General features: G+C 38.7%; 2 protein-coding genes across 2 annotated transcripts in view; both read left to right on the forward strand.

Moving 5' to 3' along the window:
* LOC137496873 (protein pellino-like) overlaps window positions 1-2,268 on the forward strand; it is a 40,140-nt gene extending 37,872 nt beyond the window's left edge. Inside the window, exon 2 of the mRNA XM_067145153.2 lies at window positions 348-2,268. Within this exon, the coding sequence (XP_067001254.2) occupies window positions 348-1,666 (1,319 nt within the window). The 3' untranslated portion in view covers window positions 1,667-2,268. The remainder of the gene's footprint in view (window positions 1-347) is intronic.
* A 12,076-nt stretch (window positions 2,269-14,344) lies between these two features.
* The window catches only part of LOC136871661 (mucosa-associated lymphoid tissue lymphoma translocation protein 1), a 136,132-nt gene continuing 129,798 nt past the window's right edge, over window positions 14,345-20,678 (forward strand). The window contains exon 1 of the mRNA XM_067145152.2: window positions 14,345-14,447. Coding sequence (XP_067001253.2) covers window positions 14,404-14,447 — 44 coding nt within the window. The 5' untranslated portion in view covers window positions 14,345-14,403. The remainder of the gene's footprint in view (window positions 14,448-20,678) is intronic.

The following is a 20,678-nucleotide window of genomic DNA, read 5'->3' on the forward strand; positions in this document are numbered from 1 at the left end:
AGTTGAAATTGCTTCAAAAACAGCACCTGTTGAGGATGTATTAAACTTTAAACTCTTATTGTAGTAAAGATAACTGAAATTTCATATTTCTATTTGACACTTTTTCTTTTTCTTGTATTTTGTCAATCCATTCTGATTTGTATGAACAGTTTATTTTTCATTTCTACTTTCCAAATAATGTTACTATGGTTTTAGAAGCAATTTTTCTCAGAAGTACTTTCAAGTGCCACTCGGTTTGATCTCAGAGTTCCTTTCTCCTTAAATTGTTTTTTTTAAGAACTTGACCCCCATTATTCCTGTTCTTACTCCAGCCATTAATTATATTTTTTCTTCTTTCTTTCGATTAGATGTGAGCAGTCATTGCTCCCATGCTTCTAAATCAGATGGTAGTGAAATGCCAATTCTGAAAGAACAGAATTCAAATTGTGCTGCCAGTGAGAAGGTGAAATATGGTGAACTAGTCGTCCTTGGCTATAATGGGTTCCTGCCTGAAGTTGATCGTTGGTGCCGGCGTCGGCGAAGCAAATTTGTTCTGTACAAACGAGACAGTGCTAGTGGAATAAAGCCTTCCAGACACCGTGCTGTTCCTTCATCACTTGCATCCAAAGCCATCATGGGCACAAAACGGTTTTCTATATCATATTCATCACCTAAGGATCAAGCTACTGTTGTAGAGTATGTACCAGATGATAATACGGATATGTTTCAGATTGGCCGGTCTGCAAATTCAGCGATTGACTGTGTGGTGTTGGATGTATTTCCAGGTAATCTAAATGTTGGAAAGGAATCAGTTAAAAGTACTGTATCTAGATTTGCATGCCGATTGATAGCAGATCGCACCAGTCCTCACATTGTACGAATTTATGCAGCTGGTTTTGATTCCTCACGAAATATATTTGTTGGTGAAGAAGCTACAACATGGCAAAATGAAAACACTGAGATTGATGGTTTAACAACTAATGGTGTTCTGATCTGGCATCCTCAAGGGACCTTCTTAGGAGGGGAAATAAAACCAGGTTGGTGGCGAGAAGTTTCTATAGGAGGCAAAATCTACTCATTACGGCCATCTCGTTGTGCTCGGGAGAAGGGTAAAATGATTAAGGATGAAAGTAATATTCTGCAGGATGGCACACTCATAGACATCTGTGGTGCAACTTTGTTATGGAGGTCTGATGAAGGTCTTAAGAAGTCTCCTACTAAAAGTGATTTGGAAGAATTGGTAGATGAACTGAACTCAGGAAAACCTGTGTGTCCTGTTGGACTGAACACTTTGGTAATTCCACGAAAGGTAACTCCTGATATGAATGAAGATGTCAGTGAAAAGCAGCAGCCGTATGTTTATCTGAACTGCGGCCATGTTCAGGGATCTCATAATTGGGGTGAGAGGACAAACTCGGAACGTTGTTGTCCTGTGTGTTGGACGATGGGACCTGTGGTTAAGCTCTGTATGGGAATGGAACCTGCATTTTATGTAGATAGTGGCCCTCTAACATTCGCATTTAATCCATGTGGTCACATGGCAAGTGAAAAGACTGTCAAGTATTGGGTGAATATGACAATTCCTCATGGGACAAATGATTTTAAAGTTTTATGTCCATTCTGTGTCACTCCACTTGCTGGTAGCACGGGTTATGTTCGCTTAATTTATCAAGACCATGTAGACTGAAGTTAAAGGATTGTACACCTTCAGAAGAATATCCGTACTGCATAGGAATATTGTGTTTAGGTATTTGGTTGCTGTCTTGTTTTATCATGTACAGTGAAAGATGTAATGTCCCAGAGCAGTATTTTAGGGCTTTTTTTTCAAGACCAAATATGTCAAAGATGAGATAGACTATTAATAGCAAACAAGATATATGAATATTTTAACAATATGTGATATGAGAAGGTTGAGATTGATAGGAAACACTGACTGAATAGGTAAGAGCTTTACAATGTATGATATGAATATTTATGGCAATGAATGAATGAAGATTTGATTGATTGATTGATTGATTGATTGATTGATTGATTGATTGATTGATTGATTGATTGATTGATTGATTGATTGATTGATTGATTGATTGAATGGTAAGGCTAAACCTCTAAGAATTTGGTCGAAATGAAATGAAAATCCTGTGGAATCTCAAGTACTGAAAATCAGTTGAATCATTCACTTCAGATAATTATCAATTGAGAACAATCTTGGAAGGAATATAAAGCAGTCAGTTAAATGGTATACTGTAGTAATTGCATTACGAAAAAGTCCATGATATGAACAGTGGGGGGGGGGGGGGGGGGGGTTGATTCTTGAACAAAGAATTTTATTACTGTATTCAGAGAGTACCTTCATTAGCTGCTTCTGTTTTTCTTCTTTGCAACTCCTGTAATCCTGGTTATACAGTAGGTAATTTACATAGCTACCCTAAAATGCAGAAAATAAATTTGCCTCATAAAATCTTTGAGGGTAATCAGTAGCAGGCAGTGCGATCAGGACTATAATTGTATTTGGAGAACTTTTGTATTTTCACTTGTGGATTGTAGTAGCTTCCAACGATGATTTGTTTTGTTCAAACATTTGAAAAATTAATTTTGATAGGTCTGAATAGAGCTCTGGCTCTTGGTTGCTGGCTTGTACTCAAATACCCAAGTCTCGTCATCGGTAATGACACTTTCCAGTTCAGTTGATTCCAGAAAGTCAATGTACCTGTCCCTCCTCATGTTCTTTTAATCCTTCATCAGGTTTCTCGGAATCATTTTAGCTCGGATTTTTCTCATCTCCAATTCATTGGTCAAAATCTGATCGACGGTAGTGTGACTCTAATTCAACTTGGCCCTGATCATTCCGACTGTCAGCCGATGATCTGAATGCACAAGATCCCGGACTTTGTCGACATTTGCATCGGTGTTTGTAACTGAAGGCTTTCCACTGAGAGATTAATCTTCAGTTACTCTCTTCCTTCAGCAAATCCCTTAAACCACCAAAATACCAGGGCCCTTGAGAAAAAACTGTCTCCATAGGCCTGCCGAAGTTTTACAGAAGTTTCCATTACACTCTGTCCAAGTCTGAAACGAAACTTGATTGCATACTGTTGCTCGAAATTCTTGTCACTCTGCAGTCAACCGGCGTGACTCTAGCGAGTTCCAACTTTCACTGATGGCATATCACATGTTCATCTGGCTCCCCTCCAAGTCCTGTCACCGGTGTTACACGATCAAATGCATTGTCACCAATCTCATTATTTTATTTATACACTTTGTATATCGTAACAATAGTTTTGAAAGCAGTTCTCGGTCACACTTATGTTCCTTCCAGAGCTGATAATTAACTGAAATCTACAGCAGGATCAACATAGATCAGCAACAAATAACTGGGTAGTACATTGGGAATATTATCATATATTAAGATTTGTAGTCATTTATATAGAACAGGATGAACTCAGGTGTCTGTAAAATGGTAGGACATTGCAGGAAATGAAAAATTTTGTCTGAAAACAAGAAGTGATCTGTCTTCATTATTCATTTTTGTATTTCATTATTGTCTCTGTAGAATTCTTACTTTCTATTTATAATCATTGTTATGTAGTGTAATTTTCTAAGATTTAGTATTACAAGAACAGAATCCCAATTTGATATCATGGGTTTACAAACAAAACACATGTAGTTAAAAATCTTGTGAGAAGTTTGAAATTTCATTACTAATATCTTTCATAATAATAATAATCCTCTAAAATTGTACAGAGGGTTTTGTCGAGTATCTGGGATAGATCTCTGTAGCTGAAATTGTACTAATGTATTTTACCTGAATGAAATTCCATTCTCTGGATTTAGCTAAAGAAAGAAAAATTACAAAATACAGTAACTAAAATGACCTTGTACACCGTGAATGATATTCTTAGTGAATAGAGAAGAAAAAATCTCATGGTTTGAGAATGTCAAATTTAGAAACCAATTTAATGTGTTTTGCTTCTAAACCCACAGTTCATGGAAAATGCTGATCATTGGATATAAATAAACATTAACTCTGATGTGCACTTTCTTCACCTCTTTCATCTAAAGACTGAAAGGATGTATTGTCCAATAGTTGAAAATTGATGAATTAGTCTCATGGAACTTTTAAAATCTTGTGAGCACTTAAGACTAGTCAGTGATAGATCTCTGTTGATTTTAAATGTGTTACAAACTAATGTAAGTTTTGGGTGCATTTTTTATGAACTTAAGTGTGAGTGTTATAACTTTTAGCGATATGTTAATTTAAGTAATCTTCTAAATGTCTGAAGACAAGCAACAGGCTATAAAACTTGGACTTTGAATTAGAAAGATATGTTATAAATTGTTCAGATTGTCTTATCAGGTGCTATATTACCTGCCCTTTTTGTTAAGTTAAAAGAATTGTCCTAGGTGATCACAGGCTTATACTTTTTAATCAGTAATTTTTTTTTATATTATGAGAAATTTTAAAGTATCTGATATTTTACAATGTAGTACACTTTATTGATGTTTTAGGCTTTAGATGGGATACACAACTGAGAAGCCTGTGAAATCTTAACACGAAGACATTCTGAAAGATAGGAACATTTCCTGAGGTTATGATTACTACTGCATTGCCTGTCAGAAACTCATAATTATGGAGAAGGGAGATAAGAGAATCTTTGATGCTTAAATCTGTTTATTCCATTAGGAAATGTTTAAAAACACTGGAGTTTCTTCAAAGAACTTAGTACTTCAATCAGAGCAAAATGAATATTCTTAATCTGGATGAGATCATGTTAGTTAATTGTACTGTATGTACACTGAACTGCACCAGTTCTTCCAGTTGGCAACAAATTTTTCAACAGAATGGTTAATGTAACAGTGCAGTTATATAGGGCTCACTAAACATTGTTTCAACTTACACTTGGCACATGAGTATATCCAGTCTTCTTGGACTGTTTTAGTTCTTCATTTTTGATCTTATCTACTATCACCTTCAATATCTTTTGGTAACACCACAGTTTGAAATCACGAGTTAATGTTCACATCTCGCTTGCATACAGTGCCATGTTCGACACATTTGTTCTCAGAAACATCTTCTTTATGTGCTGAGCTATGTTTTAGGGGAAGAAAATTTTTCTTATATTTGGTCAGAAGAAGAAAGAGTGACAGAGCACATATTCAGCCACCGGCTATCTATAGTTCACGAATATCCTCATGTTTTGGGAATGTATAAGATAAATTTTCAACCTAGCTAGCTGTACTATGTTGGGTAATTTTAAAAGGTCTTATGAGTTGGTTGTCTAGTCTGATGACTTTAGCACATCTGAAGTTACATGTCTTATGCACTGTATTTAAGTTCAACATTGTTACCTTGCAAGTGTAGTCGTAGCACTAATTTTATACGTAATTGTCATCTTCATTTTGCACATAGTGTAATTTTGTAAGTCTGTAGTGATTGAATACATTTATCAGTTGACATAAGTCTGATATTTGCAGCATACTACAATAAACATAATCTTTATTGTTAAATCCTTTTGAACATGTTTAGGATGTCTTGAGAGTTTTGCTATCTTTATTTTGCTTTCGAAGAATTTCAAAAAATGCATAACTTCTTTTAACAACATTGAAGCCAGATACTGTTGAAGTTTATAGATATTATTAACAGATTACATTATTATGCATTTATATCTGATTGGAGTGCCATATGACCTATTAAATCAATTTTTCTATGAAATATAAGATTTCCTAACTTTATACAACATATAAAAGTCCATAGTACTGATTTCTTCATAGAAAGCTAATTATAGTCTGTACAAAAGATATTAAGTTAAGTAGAAAAATACTTTTTGATTCCATTTGTTTTATATTAATTAATTAATTCATCCATAATTCATTCATTTTTGTGTTTATATCCTGTTCATTAATTTATGACTAGTGTATGTTGAATATCTGTTCTTTTTTTTACGGTTATGAATTAGTATACTTGTATTAAATAAAAACCAGTTCCATAGTTTTGATGTATTCTCTAAAGTACAATAAAAATACTGCTATTCAAAGTTTGTTGTGATTTGTCATCTTGTTTCTTAGTATCTTTCCTGCAATACTTCAACAAAATTAATAACTTCAACTCTCCCTAGATTTTTCTGTGCAGTATAAAGATCATTGCACATCACATTACTTTTTATTCATATGAATGGTTAACTCCTATTAACTTTTATGACTGAAAAAATAAATAAATTGAATCACCTAGAAACGATCCCCATATTACACCACCTGGCAGTAATTTCAGTTAGCTATGGGCATGCCTTAATAGCCAGTATTAAATCGTGCCTTTTTTTTTTCCCCTGTTATTCTTCAAAGCAAAAATCGGATCCACCTTTTTGTCAGTACTGTCTAAATGTTGTTCGTGTGTGTACCGATGTGCAATCTCCAGTTATAACCCTAGATCATAAAATTTTTTTCCAGTAAAATGGTTAATTGTCCAGTGCAGGTGTAGAGGGCTAATTCAGCATTGTTTCACTTACCACAGTCGTCTTACTTAGCACAGTAGTCTAAAATCCTCAGTTACTGTAAAGTAGTAATCAGAATCTCCTTGCTCAATATATACATATTAGCACTTGCGGTGAAGTGCTGATAGATCTTACATGTTTTATTATTGTAATTTATCGAGACTACAGATTTTAGAAGAAATAAAATGTCACAAGATGTGACACAGAAAATTATCTGGCGGGACCCATCCTCCTGTTCCCCTCTTAACGATGGTCATGACTATTCCACATCCAGAGGTGCAGGATTTTGAAATTCAGCACTGGCAGCAGCTGGATTTCCCCTTCTCTGAAGGTAAATGCAAGAATAATAATTTCTAAGATGTCCTACCCCTATCTTAGATTGTAACTGATACCATCAGGACCAAAAAGAAATATCCATTAAAGAGAGATGTCCACTCCAGAGGTTATATGAAAATTCCGTTAATGTAAAAAGTAAATTAGGAACATATAATGCTGTGAATGCAACACATTTTAAAATTACTCTAAATACTCTTAGTGTGCTATGCTCGCATGATACAGTTGTAGATGCACTGCTGCTGCAGTACAGTAAATGAAAGGAGAAAAAAAAAAAGTACTACTACTGTGATGGAAACCTCAATATTGAGCACAGTATACACTATTACTTGGAGGTACAGTATTAACATTGAAGTTTTTGTAACTTCAGTAGTGTACATTATAACAATCTACAGAAAAAACATTGCCACTTAAAACAATCCTTAGTGTTCATTTGTTTTATAAATTTTGGTTTAGCAATGATCTTTTGCTAACTTATGTCAAATGTACACCTTTTTTTGTTTCAAGCACTATAGAAATCTGTCTTTCAAGTCATTGGTTGTTTGTTCTGTTGTGTGCTCCTTTTCATGTTCCTATCTTTATACGACTTGATCAGGCACTTATTTGTTGCTTTTCAATATCCCATTGTAATCCTTTTCTCCCTTCATATTTATGCTGTGTTCGTAATATTTTAACTCCTGTATTCATCTTTATCTTAAGCTTCTTCAAATTTCCTTTATTTATGAAGGTTTCTTCTCTTACACTCCCCATGTCACCACTGAAGATATGTCAAGATGGCTCCTCAATCATTTCTGTGGTCATGGGCAACACTCGTGCGAGAATCTTGAGACAGATTCTCCTGTGCTGCAATCTGTACAACGTTCCAGTAACTGCGAGTGTAAGCTTGATAGTATATCAGCAGTTATTGTGTGAAATAACTTTCTCGTATGGAAATGTGTATGCTGATAAATTTTGTCAGAAGCCTAGAAAAGTACTGCATGTTCAACTATGAGCCCATTAATAGTATTAGCAAAAGAGAAAACACAATGTCAGTATCTTAAATGGTTCAAGAGTTATCTTAGCTGAATAACTCTGCATAATTTGTGAATAGCTGTAGATAGGAAGTACACCTACCTGGATACCTTGCAGTTGTTGTGGACAGGATAGCTTCTTGTGATGCGGGCCAAGCTGGAGATCTTCCCTGTGGCGATTCTCCTTCAGCGTTATTGTGTGTTTTTAAGTGCTGGATCATACCAGAAGTATTTCTGCAAACGTATTTTAGTTCTTTTCAATAAACAACACAGCGGGCTGTCCTATGTGGCATCCAGTCAAGATAACCTAAATCCATGACTTGTGTTGCGTTTCGGACATTGGTTTAAAGTTGTCACCACCGGGCTGAGTGGCTCAGATGGTTGAGTTGCTGGCCTTCTGACTCCAACTTGGCAGGTTCAATCCTGGCTCAGTCAAATGGTATTTGAAGGTGCTCAGATACGTCAGCCTTATGTCGGTAGATTTACTGGCACATAAAAGAACTTCTGCAGGGCACAATTTTGGCACCTCAGCATCTCCAAAAACTGAAAAAGTAGTTGTGGGATGTAAAGCCAATAACATTTATTATTATTATTATTATTATTATTATTATTATTATTATTATTATTATTTTATTAAAGTTGTCGCATACAATTAGACACAATTACTCATTGCACTGTCATAATACCGAAGTACCTACTTATGTCTCGAATACTGTATAACATTTTAAGGAATTATTTCCTTTGTCACCAAAATATCTGTAAACACAAGCATGGTCATATGATATTGAATGTGGGGTCTGATAATGATGTACACCGGGATTATAGGACCTCTATGCACCTAACTGGGTTTTCAAGTAGTACGTAGGTGGTTTGAAAAGTTCTCGGAATGTACTAGAATTAAATATCTTACCTTGGTGGAACTGCTTTTATTTTTCAACATAGTCTCCCTGTAGACTAATGCATTTGGTCCAGCGATGTTCCAATGCCTTGATCCCATCTCGAAAATGAGATTCCTCCAGGCCTGAAAATACCTCTCCAATTCGGCTGTCAGTTCTTCCCTTGTAGAAAATCTCTGTCCACCAAGGAAAATTTTTCAGCTTGGGGAATAGATGAAAGTCTGATGGTGCCAAATCAGGTGAATAAGGTGGATGTGGCAACAATTCGTACCCCAGTTCATGAAGTTTTGCCATGGCAATAACACTTGTGTGCGGCGAAGCGTTGTCCTGATGAAAGATGTCCTTTTTCCTTGCCAAACCAGGCCTTGTTTTGTGTATCTTTTCCTGTAGTTGTTCTAGGAGGTTTGCATAGTATTGCCCCGTAATGTTTTGGCCAGTAGGAAGATAATCTATCAGCAGAATGCCTTTTGCATCCCGGAAAAGTGAGGCCATGACGTTTCCGGCCGAACACACTGCCTTTGCTTTCTTTGGTGGTGGTGAATCAGCATGTTTCCACTGCTTTGACTGCTGTTTTGTCTCTGGGGTATAGTAGTGGACCCAAGTTTCATCTGTAGTCACAAACCAGCGCAAAAAATCTTGTTGGTTGCACTGAAAACGGGCCAGACTTTGTTCGGACATTTCCAATCTGGTGCGTTCATTGTCCAATGTCAAGAGCCGCGGCACCCATCTTGTGGATAATTTTTTCATACCCAATTCTTCGGTTAAAATATAATATACCCATTCAGAAGACATCCCTACAGCTTCAGCAATCTCCCGCACTTTCAGTCGACGATCCTCCATGACTATTTTATGCACTTTTGCGATAAATTCTGGGGTCGTAACAGTTTTTGGCCATCCACTACGCGGATCATCGTCCAAGCTCTCCCGACCAAATTTTAACTCGCTGGTCCACTTGGCAACAGTTGAAAATGAAGGAGCAGAGTCCCCCAGTGTGTTCTGAAAGTCGGCATGAATTTCCTTTGCTTTCATACCTTTCTTTAATCACTGCTCGAATCTCAGTTTTTTCCATTGTTACAAATCACTACACGGGAACGACAAAGAGTCGTCACTACCACACTCCTGCAGCTAGAGCACTGACGCGCTACGTGTTCACTCACCTCACAAAGGATATGTGATTGTTGTGCGGGAACCTCGTTGCTCTAGCACTGATATCTAGCGGTGATTCCGATAACTTTTCAAACCGCCCTTGTATACCAGGAATAAATTTTCTTTCTCTCTCAGTAATAAATAATGTGGATGTACAGTCCCAAATTCTTCAAGCCCATGTTCTAAAAAGGCACTATCATGCAAGTTAACGTAATATATGCGTCAGAAGAAGTCATATTAATCAATGTGTGTCCAATTACTTGCTATTAATTCCAAAATTTTGCAAATATGCAATATGCATGAATTTTCCCCAAAAAGGCCAAAACATGCAAACATGCACAGAAAAAGTACGGTTATGTGGAATTGATTAGTCATACAACTGAAGTGTGACTCGTCGTTAAAAGCGTACAGTACCATTGTCTTAGCTGCAAGCTACTGTGGTCTCTTGTAAATTGCAGTCTCGTTAATGTAGTCTTCCTGCCAGTCAGGGATCCTTAGCAGATCGCAGAAATCTTAAACCAGCCTCTTGGAGTGTAATTCTGATTGTTTGAACACTTCTATGTACTCTGGAAGCCTGCAGTGTTTGTTTAGTTGTTTGGTGGTTTTGCAAAGCTTGTAGCTACCCAAAATGGTCTTGGGCTGGGCTTGTTCTCCTTTTTTGGCCTGTGTTAGGAAATATAGCAACATTTCCAGTCTCTTGCAAACACTTCCAAAGATGCCGTACTGGACCCTGGGCTACCCATATGTATTATGGCTACGTGCCTGTGAGAATAGCCTTCTTGAAGCAATGGAATAGCACAAGTGGCCTCAATTGACAAGAACTCCCTCTCTCTTTCCCTTCCACGATCCTGACGATCTGGCACTACTCGTATGCATTCAGATGAACCTCCATACAAACGTCATGTTACTAGAAGCTTCCAGTTAGTACAGAAACACTTCAGAGTGACAGTGCTGCCATCTTTTTTTTATAAACTTTATTTTGCTACTATTTTGATCCCGAATCCAATATGTGTAAGTGCACAGCTGTTGAAAAGAAAACATTCATCATGCATACATCTTCATTATATACTGTTATGCCTTTCTGCATTCAGTCTGCAGGCCTCTGTGAATTTACTAAGTGCTGCCACAATCCTGTGTTTGTATACTGAAAGTCAAGTCAAAAGCTTAGGAAAAGTATCCTTCCACATGTGAGCACGTCCCCCGTTTCCCCTACCCATCTCCATTCTCCATCTTCGCCACAAGCAGCTTATTATTAACGTCGTGCATCTATTTGACAAGTACTTCATTTTCAAATAGTGAAGCATCAAAAGAAATCTCTTCCTTTCACATAGGTGTACTTTGATTATGTACCATACCTATTTATTCCTTTATTGACGAGGTATAACCTACAGATTAGTGATGAATACCGAGGCAAGAGAAGCAAGGTTATTTTTATTTCATAAAAAAAATTTGTGTGAGGCACATGGGGACTTAACATAAGTATATTATTCCGCTTTTGTGCTACGACTGTCAGTGGGAGTTTCTCACAGTTCAACAAACTCAAAAACCCACCTTTGAGTGGGATTGAAAAATACAATGTTTCCAGGAATGTTGTTAATATTGTAGTCTCGTCATTCGGAAGGTAAAAACGAACTCACGATCCCCTCACAACAACATTTCTGCAGGTAGAGGGCGGTTACGAATATAAAGTAAAGAAAAAATGGTTATTGTTGTTATTATTATTATTATTATTATTATTGAATACACCAAGGATCCTATTCCCATACCGTGTTAAGGCCCTTCCTGTATTATTTATGGCGAGTGCATAGTTCGAACTGAGCTGACACATAGGCGTACTGACGAACAGCCAAACGAGCAAACGTTTTCTATCACATAAATGTGGCCTGCAGCTTATTGAGTAACATTTTCCTTATCACCTTGATTGCTTGTTTACATATTGAGACACTTTCTTAAAACTAAATGTTCTTCGGGAGATAGAAGGTTTGAGCCCCACTGTCGGCAGTCCTGAAAATGGCTTTCCGTGGTTTCCTGTTTTCACACCAGGCAAGTGCTGGGGCTGTACCTTACTTAAGGCCATGGCCGCTTCCTTCCCACTCCTAGCCCTTCCGTGTCCCATCGTCACCATAAGACCTATCTGTGTCGGTGCGACGTTAAAAAAAAAAAAAAAAAAAAAAAAAAAAGACAAACCACTAAAAGTTCAGCGGCTTTACAGAAACGTGTCATCAGAAAGACTCAGGATATATACAAGCAGCCACAGGAGAGCATACGATATAGTACCACAAGAAAACATAAGAATTCCCTTTCGACCTTTCGCTCGAGACTTGGATTTTCCGTGGAGTTTAAATTCCACGCGAGCAGCGTAAACACTGTACACAGAAACACCGGTCAGCTGCACGGTCTTTTTCACCACGTCTTCCACAGTCCACAGCGGATTCTAATCTCGTAGGCTACTGTAAACGTTTAGAACAATTTGTTTAGATTGCCTACTTAATTTTTCTCCACGTTTGTTAGCTTTAAAATATTTCACAGGGGCTCAAGCGCCACAGCATCACACACGTGTTGCTCACAGCTGGCAGCCATTATGAATACTGATCATTCTGTTACAACCAGTATTGCCAACAGTTTTCTTGGATCAATTTTCAACGTTGCAAATATTATGCGAACTTATCAGCAATGGAATGAACTCGAACAAAGCTTACTAAGTACACAGTGCAATAAGATATCAATCTCATATTAAATTATTATTATTTTGCTACATGCACCACTGAGAACAATAACTATTCATAGCCATCTACATATGAAATATAAGAGTTGGTAACCAACCCGAATAACATACAACCTGTGATATATTTTCCATATTTATACAGGGAAAACATTTTTAATTCATCAAGTCAGTTCACCAGAATTTCTAACCAAACTGAAGGAATCTCCTCACTTCAGGAACAAGTAAAAAACCTAGGGAACTATTTAGTGCTGCGGAAGCCTTTTCACGGACCAGAAGTCTAACATCAAAGGGACCGCTTAAGTCTTGAGTTGACTCAGTACAGCACTATGGAGTCATTTAGTTCTATACCTCCTATCTGTAAATTGTTAGAAAATGAGTAACCATCATCGTCTTGGTCTCCCTCTACTTCTCGTACCCTCCATTACAGAGTCGATTTTTGGAAACTCCTTTACGTCACATCGACACAGGTAGAGGTCTTATGGCAACGATGGGATAGGAAAGGGCTAGGAATGGGAAGGAAGTGTCCATGGCCTTAATTAAGGTACAGCCCCAGTATTTGCCTGTTCTGAAAATGGGAAACCACGGAAAACCATCTTTAGGACTGCCAACAGTGGGGTTCGAACCCACTATCCCGAATACTGGTTACTGGCCGCACTTAAGCAACTGCAGCTATCAAGCTCTGCCCAGAGTCAATCTTCTAGGTAACCTAGAGGCTGTGCAGTTTGCTCTGGGTGACAAAAGAGGAAACTTCCTTGTTTGTACTGCCTTGTTAAGTTTTCTGCAGTCTGTTGACATCTGTTTTCCACAACACCCACTGGTACACGAGATTCATGACCCAGCCAGGTTGTGTGATGCTGGCATCAGAATCACTTCTGCATGGCTCCCGAGCCGTATTGAGATTATGGGAAATCAACTTGTGGATCAAGCTGCAAAAGAAGTGGTACTTTTACCACCTCTACCCGTGAATGTACCAACCAGTGATATTTCTTCTCAGCTACATTGAAGCATCATGTCCTGCGAGTCAGAGTGGCTAGCTCTCTGAACTCCCAACAAGCTGAGAGAAATTAAGAAGACAACTACTGTGTGGCAGTCCTCTTTCTGGTCTTCACTGAGAGGGGCTTTAGTTTTGTGTATGCTGAGGATAGGTCACGGAAGATCTATGCACTCTTACCTCCTAAAGATGGAAGACCTCTCCCCCAGTGTGTTCTTGTGATGCATACTTCACCATGGCCCATGTCGTCATAGTGTGTACCGATCTCTCTGCCCTAAGATGGAATCTTGGCCTACAGGAGACACTCAAATTCATACTAGCCGATGATGCGAATACTTCTTGATACTGCTGATCTATTCATTTTCTTTATGTGTGAAAGCAGACTAATCGAGGGCATATACATTTCAAGTATTCTGTTAAACAGGAAACTAGTGTTCCCTTCTGATGTGTTTGTGACCTTTCAGGCTTGATATTTTTTTGCTTTTTATTTTTAATTGATTTTCAAATTCCTTTGTTGAATGAATGAATGAATGAATAAATAAAAAAATGCATTATATTTCAATTTTTGTCTCCATTTAATTTGATCAGAGAGAATGATTACTCAGTTCTCCTTCCTCTTAAAACAAAAACAACTACCACCACCATTTGCCTCAAATAGTCCCCCTCCCCACTGAAGCCAGTTTATGCGTACAGCTCCATCAATCGACTTCATTCCTAACTTAGCCTTTATCTGTTCATTCTCAGTACACTCCTGACAATTGTTCCTACTTGTTTGTTTGAGCGATCATTCTTGCTGCCTTCATATTCATTACTTCTAAATTATGAATAAGACTAGCTGATGTACCCGTGCTTCGCTATGGAATTCTACACTACAGAATTCTCGTAAGTTGTGTGCACATAGTAAGATTGCATTCAATTGCATAGCTCTTAACGTTACCCCAGAAACGCGATGGGGAGTCACCATACGTATATTCTCATGTGAAGACTGGGTTAGGGAGTTTTCGGTGTAATGGCAGGCCCTCTTGCCTACTATCAGTCTCAAGTTGGGGAGTTTTCATTATGATGGTAGGTCCACTTGCCTACTGCCAGTCAGAATCAAGTAGGGCAGTTGCCATTATAGTGGCAGACGCTCTCTCTCCAACTGCCTTTTTACATCCTCAGAAAGACTGTCTTTGTGGTTTTCCCAACTGAAGTCAACAGAGGTCATAACAATGGCATCACTAAAAAGGTCGTGATTAAAAGCAATGCTATCATATAAATACTTGATCAAATGAAAAACCGCACGTTTTCTCACTTTTAACGACACTGCCGATCTAACAATTCAAAGTTCCAGAGTTTGAATTACCAGGCCGCAGATAGCCGTGAACAGTCCTCCCCCCATTATTTCGTTAAGTGTGTACACTGCTCATTACAATCGGTGCCTCAGCATAGGAATCGAATAACTGGAATATTATGATGAAACTGTATGGAACGTGCCATTAGTTATCAGCAAATTTATGAACCAGAAGAATGTCATGCTAAAGAAGAGAGTATTCTTACTCCCCAGCTACTTCCTGCCAATATTCAAGCAGGAGGTTATACTCAGCATGCAACAGTAACCTCATCTATAGAAGATGAGAGGCAGCAGAAGACACACAGCACCTTACAACAAACAATTGTCAATGTGATGTTAATCGATATTATGAGCTTTATATTGTAGGCTTTCATATTTCATTTTCCTCAGACTCTGTGATATTAGGGCATCGAATGTAAAGCGAGTCCTTCTTTCGAAGTGTCAGGCCCCTTCCACTTTCTTCTCTGATTAGTGTTATATAAGGGATGGTTGCCTAGTTGTACTTCCTGTTAAAACAATCACCAACACCACCAGTCTTATCATAGTTGGTACGGTAAAACAGAATAAGACATAAATAATCGGAAATTGTATTCTCTATGACTCGTGTTATTTAGTACTCTTCGATGCCACTAATAATATAGGTAATTAAAAATCAAAAGTTTAGGTGCTTCCTCCTAAACTACCATTTCAACCAGAGTGGATAACATTATTTATAGCGTAGACTGTAGTTTCGTATTTTACAACTTAACATTCCGATTTTCATTAAATTCTGTTTACCCATTTTTTCATGACTCTGTGTTGATATGGACTTAGGAACAAAAATCCAAATTCGTGAATATCTCTGTTATCATAGTTGATACGTTAAAAATATGACATAAATAATTGAAAATATAATTCTATATATCTCGAGTTATGTAGTATTTATCGACAGGACCACTAATAACATAAATATTTGAGAAATAAATTTTAGGCCTTCCCTAATCCACCATTTCACTAGCGTGAATAAAATTATTTATGGCCTAGACTGTAGCCACTTACATACTGATTTTCATTATATTTCCTTCAGTCATATTCTCGTGATGCAGACAGATAGAAATTGTAGCTACTTACAGACTGTTTTTCATTAAATTTTCTTCAGCCGTTTTCTCGTGATGCAGATAGCCAGAAATTACGGAAAATTAAAATGTGCATTTCTTGGTTACTGTGAACATGACCGATACAGAAATACCATTCTTTTTTAATTCTGAGCAATGTACAAACAAAACTCTTACTTTATATATGTATCCTGAGTCCACCCAGCTTTCAGTCCTGTAAAAAATAAAAATATTGGTCTGAAAAGAGACCAGTGTAAAGATAGTTTTGTCTGGAAGCTGACTTCTTTCTCACAGAACACTCTTAAACAAAACTGCACAGTCACTGCATTATCTTTACTGCACCTTGATTCAATCTCACAATACTACCATTCTGGAAAAAAAAAAAACATCCTAAATACTTGAAATGATCTACCTGTTCCAGCTTTGTATTCCCAGCCTGACATTCAATTTTCTTAGGTTTCTTCCCTTGCAGCATCACTTAAGGCTTGGAAAGGCTAATTTTCATATTATACTCATTGCACCTATTTTCAGGTTCCAAGATCTTGGATAGGCTTTCGAATCTGCTACTAAGACAAAGTTGTCAGTATAGGCCAAATTGCTTATTACATTTCCATCTAACTGAATCCCACCATGCCACTCTACATCTGTTGGTAGGGATCCACGTAAACTATGAACAACAAAGGTGAAAGATTACAACCTTGCCTAACTCCTGTAAGTACTTTGAACCTAGAACTCTTCCTACCATCAGTTCTCACTGCAGCCCAATTGTCAAAATAAATTCCCTTGATTGCTTATAATAATAATAATAATAATAATAATAATAATAATACCTTTAATTACATAGTCCCCCCAGTAGAGCAAACATCTTTTGCCTTGGTACTCTGTCATATGCTTTCTCTAGATACACGAGACATAAACGTAATTGTCTATACCTTTGGTAGCTTTTTTAATCACCTGATGCATACTGAAAATCTGATCCTGACAGCCCCTCTATGATCTGAAATTTCACTGCTTTTCATCTTACTCTCAGCAACTGATCGCACCATCCCTTCCAAAATGCCTGTGAACCCCTTGCATGGTTTACTGATCAGTGAAATACCTTGATAGTTGTTGCAATCGTTCCCATGCTTATAGGTAGATGCAGTTACTGCTCTTGTCCAGTCAGAAGGTACCTTACTAACATTCAATGCTAATTTTATTACTCTACGAGTCTATTTCATCCCTGTCTTCTCAAGAACAGACAGGCTTTTTCTACTTCGAAAGTCAGGTAGGTTCCAAAATCACTGCTTGAACATCAAGCAGGAAGTTGCTGCTAGAATTAACATCATATGGAAGTTGAATGGAACAACTTGGGGTGCATATCATCCAGATGTAGCAAAGACATCTGCCCTTGTGCTGTACTACTGCAGCTGAGTATGCCTGCCCAGTCTGGCATAAATCCTGCCATGTCAAAACTGTGGATGTGGCACTCGAGACATGCCAAATTATCACTGGCTCTGCATCCTGTACCTCCCGGAAAGCTTCACTGTCTTCCCGATAGAGCACCTCCTGACATCCATCGAGAAATAGCTGCCAGGAACGAGAAGAATAAGGCAGTGACATCTCACAGTTTGGTTAAGGCAAGAAGTCAGCATCTAAATGAATGAATAATGCCAAATGAATATTTTCCTCCTGGTCACATACCAGATTGGGTGACTTGGAAGTCACTCAACAGACTACATTCAGGTGTCACGAGATGGAAGTCAAACCTGAAGAAGTGGGGTTTCAGAGCTGATTCCAGTTTGTATGAATGTAGAGAACAGCAGACCACAGCACACTATTGCAATGAGGTGCATGCCCCAGACTGTTAATCCTGCAACCACACAATATAGTTTGTGTGTGTGTTTTTTTTTTTTTCAAAGTATTTTATCTGTTTAATGTAATGATTCTCATTTCTGACAAATAAATAAATCCCTGTCTTCCCACTAGGCCTATGTTTCACCATTCCTGGTCTAATTTACCCAATGACTGACTATACTCATATCCACTGCCTGATCTCCATAGACATATTTTAAGCACCTGTTGATGTAGCCACAAAGACGCACACAAAATGCAGTCAGTTGGTAAAACTTATTTATTTTGAACTTATTTTCACATTTGCCATTAAACACGCACATAACCTAATTAACTGCCATCACAACAAAACACCATTTTTAACAACTGCCTATCACTAAGCACATGGAGATTGCAACCTTGAAACAGTTGACTGCTGACTGCTTACAAACATGTCGGCCACAGCACGAGATCACAAGTATAGCTCCTGTTAAACCATAACTCCAACTAAACAGTAACTCAACTCCGCCATCAAGACCACCTCCGTATATATGCCTGGCCAGGCTTCTAAAAAGATATGCCACAACAGACCTTCTGGTAAATTCTAGAGTGATTAAAGTCCAGATATAATGTAAAGAATATTCTACATAGTTCTCATCTTACCTATTGCCATTCTGGATATTACAGTGTGTTACACAACACTGTAGTGGATTACACATCATATATATACAGATGATGATAATAATAATAATAATAATAATAATAATAATAATAATAATAATAATAATAATAATAAAAAATTGTATACTATTACAGGTTCTTACATTAACTAAACTTATATACACTGACTAAGCAACTGTCATGGGATAGCGGAGCACTGATGCGCAGGTGTGTTGTCAGCACACCACACGCCCCTTGTGTCAGCGGCAGTTGTATAGGAGACCGTGTGAGCAGTGGCTGTGCATGTGACAGGTGTAACATGGAATGTCGTCGTGAGCTGACACCGAACGGGGTATGGTGGTTGGTGCCCGACGGATGGGAAGTGCGATTTCGGAAGTGGTGCGGGAATTCGGCATCATACGATCAACCGAGTCCAGAGTGTATCATGAATGGTTGAATGCGGGTGTCACCATCCACAACAGACGAACAACCGGCCGTCCAACCACCCTCGATGACTGTGACTGGCGACATCTGAGACGGATTGTCAATAGTGACAGACGGGCAACCGTGCAACAAATCACGGTTCAATACAACACAGGGCATGCTAGAGACGTCTTCCAGTGGACAATCCATAGGAACATGGGTTGTATGGGGTATGTGAGCCGGCGCTGCACACTGGTGCCAAACCCAACGTCATCGGGCACAACGACACGCATTTGTCACCAGGGATGGACACTGGAACAATGGCGTAACGTGATATGGTCGGACGAATCACGATTTCAACTGCACCATGCCGATAGGAGGCACCGTGTATGGCGCAGATCACATGAAGCGATTGATCCCGCCTGCCTTGAAGGTGTGGTCCAGGGCGCTGGTGTCTCTATTATGGTCTTTGGTGCATTTTCCTGGTATGGAATGGGCCACCTAGTTGTTCTGGAAGAGACTTTGAATGGTACGCGGTATGTTGAGCTGCTTGGAGACCATCTCAACCCATTTTTGGTCTTCCAGCGCCCGCCCAGCGCGGTGTTTCAAGATGATAACGCGCCGCCACATCGCTCCCACGTCGCCCGGGAATGGTTCCAGGAACATGCAGCAGAGGTCCAACGACTGCCATGGCCACCCAGTAGCCCCGATATGAACCCTATCGAGCATATCTGGGATGTCCTGGAACGCAGGCTCTGTGCCATGGATTCTGCACCCACGAACAGACCAGCGTTGGCGGCCGCTCTGCAAACATATGGTGTCAGCTGCATCCAGAGGACTACCAGGGACTTGTCGATTAACCTCCACGGCGTCTCACTGCAGTTTTGCAGGGCCAGATGAGGCCCCACACGTTATTAGGTGACTGTCCCATGGCATTTGCTAAGTCAGTGTATATACAGCACTTGTTCATGACATAACCTCACAAACAACATGATTGTATCATATGTACATGTAATGTAAATAATAATAATTCGAGCTTGATACTTGTATTATTTACCCATGGGTTAAAGAATATTGTTTTCAAGTTATATCAGTCTTGCACTTGCGTTACTGTGTATATTTGCAGTGGTTTCCTGCTCCACAAAAGGAAATTCAATCACTACTTGGTTTTGTGCATCCTCCATATTCAGGAGCCATTTTACAACAAAACTATTATGTTACAAACTTCAACACAGATAGATCTTATGGTGACGATGGGATAGGAAAGGTCTAGGAGTTGGAAGGAAGCAGCCGTGACCTTAATTAAGGTACAGCCCCAGCATTTGCCTGGTGTGAAAATGGGAAACCACGGAAAACCATCTTCAGGGTTGCCGACAGTGGGATTCGAACCCATGATCTCCCGTATGCAAGCTCACAGCCGCGCGCCCCTAACCGCACAGCCAACGTGCCCGGTTTTACTTTCTCTATCCTAGACCTAGTGATATTTAATTCTCTTTGTATGAGACAGCAGTCTCTATCGTCCAGATATCCCTGTGATACTTGTACAGGGCAGGTGCGAAATCCCTGTACCCCTCTGTCTAGTATCAAATGTTATATAGGTTATGTTTCTTACGTATGAAGTGTCCCATATATCTGTATGTTCCCCATCATGCTGTAAACACAGTTCTGTATGCCTCCATGTTTTTCTTGACATAATTCCAAGCATATCCGGTGTTAAAATGCGAAATGCATCCTGAACAACATTGCAGAATTCTTTGTGTGTAGCATAATGACATGCAGATACATGCGCCT

This window comes from Anabrus simplex, chromosome 4 (assembly GCF_040414725.1).
Source record: "Anabrus simplex isolate iqAnaSimp1 chromosome 4, ASM4041472v1, whole genome shotgun sequence".
Classification (NCBI taxonomy): domain Eukaryota; kingdom Metazoa; phylum Arthropoda; class Insecta; order Orthoptera; family Tettigoniidae; genus Anabrus; species Anabrus simplex.